Source organism: Triturus cristatus, chromosome 1_1 (assembly GCF_964204655.1).
Source record: "Triturus cristatus chromosome 1_1, aTriCri1.1, whole genome shotgun sequence".
In the NCBI taxonomy this organism is placed as follows: domain Eukaryota; kingdom Metazoa; phylum Chordata; class Amphibia; order Caudata; family Salamandridae; genus Triturus; species Triturus cristatus.
Window position 1 is genome coordinate 99379899 of NC_140579.1, and position 7092 is coordinate 99386990.

At 42.7% G+C, this 7092-nt stretch overlaps 1 protein-coding gene across 1 annotated transcript; it reads left to right on the forward strand.

Moving 5' to 3' along the window:
• Positions 1 to 617: 617 nt before the first annotated feature.
• LOC146869621 (keratin, type I cytoskeletal 14-like) lies at positions 618 to 4107 on the forward strand. The gene is made up of 3 exons (XM_085608754.1): positions 618 to 770; positions 2651 to 2685; positions 3878 to 4107. Exons 1-3 carry the CDS (start codon positions 667 to 669, stop codon positions 3997 to 3999), a joined length of 261 nt encoding a protein of 86 aa, XP_085464880.1. The 5' UTR covers positions 618 to 666; the 3' UTR covers positions 4000 to 4107.
• The last annotated feature ends 2985 nt before the right edge of the window (positions 4108 to 7092 follow it).

Sequence of the window (7092 nt, forward strand, 5' to 3'; positions counted from 1 at the left end):
GGAGGCAACTTTCACACTAGCATCTACTTTTTTCTTGAAAAATAGATTTTATGTGTTTTTCTGTCTCTGTTTCCATTTTGTTGAGGTTGGTGAACATTTGAAAAAAACTTTGCAAAACTAGTGAAGTCCACCTTCACCAATGTTAGCACGCCTAAATAAAATACTTATAATACAATTCAGCACATTATAACTGGATTGCATATGTCAAGGCATCTGAAACTAGTTTGACTGAATTCAGCGTTTAAATAACAATTTACAAATGAAATAAAGGTCTAAAAATGAAGTTCCATTGCAGATGGTTAAACTAATTCCTCGCAAGGCCAGATGATAAATTCTAGAATCTCTGTGCCCTACAGTGTTTCTGTTTACTTTTACTATCAAAACAAACACATCTTGTAAAGGTACAGTTAAGTATATCTTCTCGATCTACTCTATACCCCAAGGACAGAATCTAACTCTACCTTAGACTGTTTGATGTCATGTTAAGCCACCTTGTGTTAAGATCTGATCCCCTGTTTACCTAAATCTTCTTTTCCTAAACCATCAGAAAACCGGCATGGAAGCCTCCCTTTCCGAAACAAAGAGGCTCGCTACGGAGCCCAGCTCCTCCAAATCCAAAATATCATCCGCGGTTTGGAAGCACAGCTCGTAAACCTAAGAGGCTACATGGAGAACCAGAACATGGAGTACAAGAGGCTCCTGGATGTGAAGAACCGCCTGGAAATGGAAATCGACATGTACCGACAGCTGCTAGAGGGTCAGGATGCCAAGTAAGTGGCATAAGATACCTTCACATCACATCTTCACAGAGAGCATCAATAAAGCCCATTCTTCATCAGGCATGAAATAGGATCCGCATTGAGCGCCATTCTATTGTGCAATATAACGACTGGTTATGGCTGATGAATAGTGTACATCCCGAACCTCCGGTGGCTGCCCATACAATTTTAACTCAGATTCACTGTGATGCATGGCTCATCTGCACAATTTGTGAAGATAGCTTTCTCTAAACTGAAATTTACCCTAGCACAGCTCATCAATTGCTCCCCTCCATCTCTTTGCGCACTTCTCCCAGTTCATTTTCTTTTCTACTTTTTCAGTCAAGTGACCCTATTACAGAGTGTTCACCCTAAAATGGTTTTAGGACCATGTCAAGATGGCCACCTACTTGGGTGCCTGTGAAGGCATGCACAGCAGGCACTTAGGAATGGGTTTGTTTTATTTTAATACATTCATTCAGAGGTGACCACTGTAGATGTGGGCATCCACGGTGGCCATCTTCAAATGGGTTTGTTAAAATGTTACAAATGCATTAAAAGATGGCTGCCTTGGATGCACTTATATCCATCACAGACATCTACAAATTCATTTGTAATACTTTAACAAATCCTGTTCCAAGATGGCCACCACAGCTGTATTGCATTCATGCTGTTGTCAAACATGGAAAAAGCTTTTTCGAAAGTCAATATGTTTCACTTTACCATCTCTTATTTGTTGTGGTTCCCAAAAAATGCAATCACTTAGAAAACTTTATGCATCAATTCACATTTTCCCTCTGTCACAATTGTGTAGAGTGCACAACAGAGGCCCCACTTACCTCAACACATGCATCCACCTCCACCAATCATCCACGCACCTCCAATCAGTCAGTCTCTCACTCGCACACATCCCCTGCATACAGAAGATCAGAGTGGGGGTTGCACTTACTCACACACCACCCCAAAGACTTAGAACAACCTCCCCCACCAAATCAGGTCCTCAAATTCCACAAGAAGCTGAAGACTTGGCTCTTTGATTAACTCCAGGGAAGTCCACACCTACCTACCGGCAAGCACCTGGATACCCTCACTGGTGATTGGCACTCTATAAAAAACTACATTGCATAGCATAGCATGTTAACTGAAGATCTTGGGATCATGCTATTCCTGACTTATTAAAAAAATTAAGGTTTGATTTATACCAGGCGCAATGGCAGGTTTACTAATTCCGGTGTAACTTGTGTCAGAAATTCATGCATAATAATTGACATTTAGTTTAATACTGAAAAGAAGCTATGATTTAGAGTCCCCACAAATAAAACTCATTGCACCAATTGGTACCTATCTAACCCCGGGCGGAGATGGCGCAGTGCCACTGCGCGGAGTTCCACAGAGTTGGAAAAAAACTCCGCTCCCCTCCACCCTCCCTAATTTAAATATAATCAAAAAGGTACTTACCTACTGTGGCTGCCTCCTCCTTGCCATGGTCTCTCTCTCCTTCCTCATCCTCGCCGTCCTCATCCATGGCGACCCCTATGTTGTACGTCTTGCGCGTAGACGTAACTTAAATAAATCCGAGTATTGATGCCAACAGAATCTGGACTGAAAAGGGTGCTTTGTGGAGTATGATGAGGGCTTCAGTTCTTCTGGGAGTATGGGTGCATGCTGGCTTGTGTGTGTTTGTTACAAAACCATCATATGATGGAAAATATGAAGAGGGCCTTAATAAATGTAAAAATAAATAGCTGTATAATGTAAAACCAATGTTTATCTTCTATTGCATTCTTAGTAGGTCAGTAGACTCTATAGTTCATCCTATACAATCTATGGTTTTGAATTGTATAAATGTTTTTTTATCTGCCGCATGGTTAACAAAGAGGTATTTTTCACAGATCTGCCGCTTGGACATCTGGAGCTGTAAAAGGCGGTGAGTAGCTTTTCTTCTTATGGAATAGATCCACAAAACAGTAGCATAACAGATGACATTAAAGACAGCCCCAGAGGGAAATTAAAATTCCTACACATGCACCAAATAGGTTTATGAAAGGGCAATCATTTATTTGAATTGCCTGCCATGTGACTGTGTCCCTCCTGGAATTTAGGAGGAACGTGCAAATTAGGCGACGCCCAACGTAGTCAGCTCATCCCACCTTAGATAACGTGGGGGAACGGTCTTATTAAGGAGAGAATGTATAGATTTTATTAAAAGTTTTAGCAAAGTGTAGGAAGAAGAACAAAACAGAAATCATAATTAAAGAATGCTCTGCATTACTCGAGCCAGACTGTGAATTTGCCCGTGCTTATCTCTGCTTTGTGCTTTGGTACCAGTGGCCAGCGCCACAGTATGATTGTACTCATTATTAACTAAAGGAGCTGGCACTGATGTCCTCAGAAGCCGCAGTGATGCAAACAGAAGTAGGATGGATCAAAGGTGGGACCTTCATGACTATGCAAATTACTTCCATCCAATCATAAAAGCCAAGGAAATAAACATATTGCCATGCTCACCTGCAATGGATGAGGCGTTAATGAGGTTCTTCCCACTGAATTTGAAGTAAAAATGACTGATAATAATTATAGGTCAGTTTTTCACAAGCTAATGCACCCGATTTCAACCCGCACAGTTTTTAAAGACATATTTCAGAGTCCTGAATGGCAAATCTACCACTTGTTTTTCTATCTCTTGCCAACCTCAATGCTTGCAAACTTTTATCCTTAATTTAATCTAACTGGTCTCTTAACATCGGGCAGATTGTTCTATACATTGAAGGACATAAGAAACACTGGTGTGTCCATGCACATTAGAACTTACGTTTTCCTTCTAGTGGCCGTGCCATTCTTATTAGCATGTAATTGACTTTTACGTTTTACCAAATATAGGCATGGGATTCAGATAAGCACACCGCCTGGATCTGTTCTCTTTCAACAATTAGACAGCAAATAAAATGAACTTGTAAAAAAATGGGTGATTTTCATCTCAATATTATTCCTATAAATGTATGTGATTATATGTCTCCCTTCTAAATTCCTATATGTTTCTTGCTACAAGGGTCAGATTTAATATAAATAGTAAATTCACGGGTGTTATCGGCAATATATGTTTTTTCTTTGTATCCTAGGAGGATCTAGCTCCTCTGCCAGCTCCAGCACAAAAACAAGCACATCTACCACTCAGGTCCGAACCATCGTGACCGAGGAGGTTGATGGCAAGGTGGTGTCATCCTCAGAACGAAGATTCTGAACACAGTCAGCACAACTTCCAACCTGTGAGCCTGGACTGGAATCTTTATGCTACAGAAAATAGAAATCGTAACTACTAAGTGAGGAAAAGACCGTAAAGTTTGCTCTTTAACTTGACCAATTAAATGTAACTCAAAAGACCAACTTCAGGCCAGCCGCCATTTTATGGTACCAAGTTGTCCTTGGGAACCTCTGTAGATCCCAACTCACAAAGTTAAAAGGCCTTTTGATGTCTGCACTGCTCAGTTTAGTATTGAGTGATGTTTTACAGTCATGCTGTCATTGCTAGATTAGATAAAAATGTGAGGGTGGTCTCATGAGGCTTTTTACTGCATAAACAATGTCCCCATCACATTGTCTGATTTGTATTAACACTTTCCTGTACTGTATCCTGTTGCTAAAGTGGATACATGATGTGCGCTCATCACCTCACTCTTCACTGACTATCAGAACACAGATATTTGCCTTAAAATAAGTCGAGAGATGGATATTGGAGCACAGGGCTGAATATGTTATTGTTGTGCAGTTATAGAGTGGGCTACATTAGCAATGCTCTTTTGAAGGTCAGCGGGACGCAGCATACAGTCTCATTCAAGAGCTAACGTGAGCTGCTATAGGCCCATGAATATGTTATTGTTGTGCAGTTATAGAGTGGGCTACAATAGCAATGCTCTTTTGAGGGTCCGCGGGACACAGCATACAGTCTTATTCAAAGGTTCTGTTCACAGTTTTTTTCATTACAATTTCATATGTTTCTTAAATAAGGTTCTTTGAAGGTGCCACTGTCATTTTTATCAAAGGGTTTGTTTTCTTTTCTGTAAACCTGATTAATAAAGATTCCTTTCTGACTTCTGCAAATTCAAGGTTACTCTAGATTTCATTTCTGCTTCTCATCATTCTAAGTTGGTACACTTTGCACTTCCTTGATTATTATGAACACTGTTGAACCACCAAATTGTTTGGTTGTACACAGAAGGTTTCAGTGAATCCCGTCACTGTGGCAACAACATATGCGGTTCTCAGTGATTGAGCCAAATATGCAGACTAGAGTTCTGAGAGAGAAACAACTACTAGTTCTAGTATCTGCCAAATTGTTGGCAGCCACGTGGATCCAACCAGAGAAAGTTGACAACTCGTGAGATAGGTTTGTGTTATATAGTTAAAGATGGAAGCTGTCAATCCTCATCACTATAATTTGATATTTTTCTTGCACGGAACATGATATTAAAAAACTTGACCTGACTATGGGCCAGCGCTGTGAATTTTATTTTCCGAACATCTTTATTGTGACATTATGGTCAGATAAGACGATTAGATTTATTGATGAAACAGTGGACAAGACCCTTAAGATAATAATGTGTTCTACACATAGTAGCCCATCGCAGAGAATGCAATCCTGACTTCAAAAGTAATGCAAAAGAGAAAACCTAAACAACGGTTGGTAGGGATTCAGTGTGCATCATCTGTGGAAGCGGATTTATTAAAAACCCACTGGTGCAGGGTCACCCTTCGTCCATGAGTTCTAAACAAGTAAGGAGGAATCGACACTGGAGTGAAGTACAAACCAAAGATCATTTATTAGCATTCATGAATGGGGCCTCATCTGACAAGCACCATAGAGATACTCAAGGAGGAAGCACACTGAATGACGGTTACATGGGTTTTTATAGCAAAAGATCACAAACAAGGGATGCCCAGGGGTAAATAGAGCTTTGGGAAGAACACACAAATGAAGTAACGGTAAGAATCGACAACCTTAGTGTCTTGCGCAATTGTCGCATCCTGAGGCTGTACAACAAGGCAGGCTATCTAAGTAAACTTTACTTAAGGCTTTGTCATTGTCTAGAAACCCCAAGCAGACGCCAGCTGTTCTTTTGCGCAGACTCTGCATGTATGCACAGCCTACAATACCCCAATCTAGATTCTTTACCAACGTTTATACAGGTGCGGTGTCAAGGAGAGAGCCGGGCTGGAAATAGGGCAGGGGTAAAAATGGATGATGCATAGCTCAATCAAACAAACATTGGCAATGCCAATTGGTCTCTGCATATTAATGAGTTTAGTGGAGTAGTTGCTATTATAAATATATTAATATACTGTGTTTAGTATCAGATGAGTAAGTTAGCAGGTTAGCAATGACTTTAGAAGTAGCAGAATAGTAATGCAGCAGTTTTACTATTAAAGCAGTTGCAGCATGACCAATAGAGTAGTGATATCAGTTACGTTACCAGGAGAGCAGTGATAAAAGTTAGCGAGAGCATTAATAGTAGTGTTAGTAAAACAGCAGTGATAGTAGTGCACAGACATGCCTGCCAGGGGGGGCCTACAGGCCAGTGCACACACACGCAGGGCCAAATGGGTACTCACTGTTACAGGCCCACACACCGTCATGATGGTTCAGGCAGCGGCAGTGCTCCTCTGTAATGCACCCGGTCATCTCGTGGAGTCAATGCAGGCATTCAGCGTTGGAGCAGCAGGCCGGTCCACCATGCCTACACGCCCTCAATAGTAGTGAATGGGATGCAGTTAGTCGGGTTCGTTCACCACGTCATCTTGCTCCCTCCAGGGCGAGCAGTTAATGGTGCACGATGAAAGATGTGCCCACCTGATTCATAATTACAACTGCGGGAGCGGCAATGGAAGACCACTGCGGCCTCCTGGGGCAAGTCGCCACGCAGAGCAGGAAGCTGGGTGGGCCGCAGAGCGAACTCCCTTGTTCGGCCCCGGCTGCACAGCAGAGAGTCGCATCCGACACGGGCTTCAGTCAGGCAGGTCCGGGTCGTCTCTTCGCCGCCGCACCGCACTCCCAGCCAGCGGTCCCAGGTACAGCTCCGCAGGCCCCACAGATAATCCGCCAGTCCGCAGCCTAACGCCTCAGCTAGGATATGTTCCTCGACCCAGTGCGGCTCAGGGAAGAAGTCACAGCGACGACTCGAAGTCCCTGCGGGTGTGACCAGCAGGCAGGGCAGGGTTCAGCTGTGCGTGCCCCAGGGAAGTGCAATACCAGGTGCGGGTGCTACGGGCGGCTCCGGAGCAGGCTTGCGTTGTGTAGTAAAGCAGCGGATGGCAAGCAACATCGAGCAGAAAGCAACAA

What these genes read in the sequence shown, in the direction of transcription:
- LOC146869621 (XM_085608754.1), top strand. Translation starts at nt 667, where the DNA reads ATGGAGAACCAGAACATGGAGTACAAGAGGCTCCTGGATGTGAAGAAC. An exon ending in CTAGAGGGTCAGGATGCCAA is followed by an intron (nt 771 to 2,650) that starts GTAAGTGGCATA and finishes TATTTTTCACAG; the next exon opens with ATCTGCCGCTTGGACATCTG. An exon ending in ATCTGGAGCTGTAAAAGGCG is followed by an intron (nt 2,686 to 3,877) that starts GTGAGTAGCTTT and finishes TTTGTATCCTAG; the next exon opens with GAGGATCTAGCTCCTCTGCC.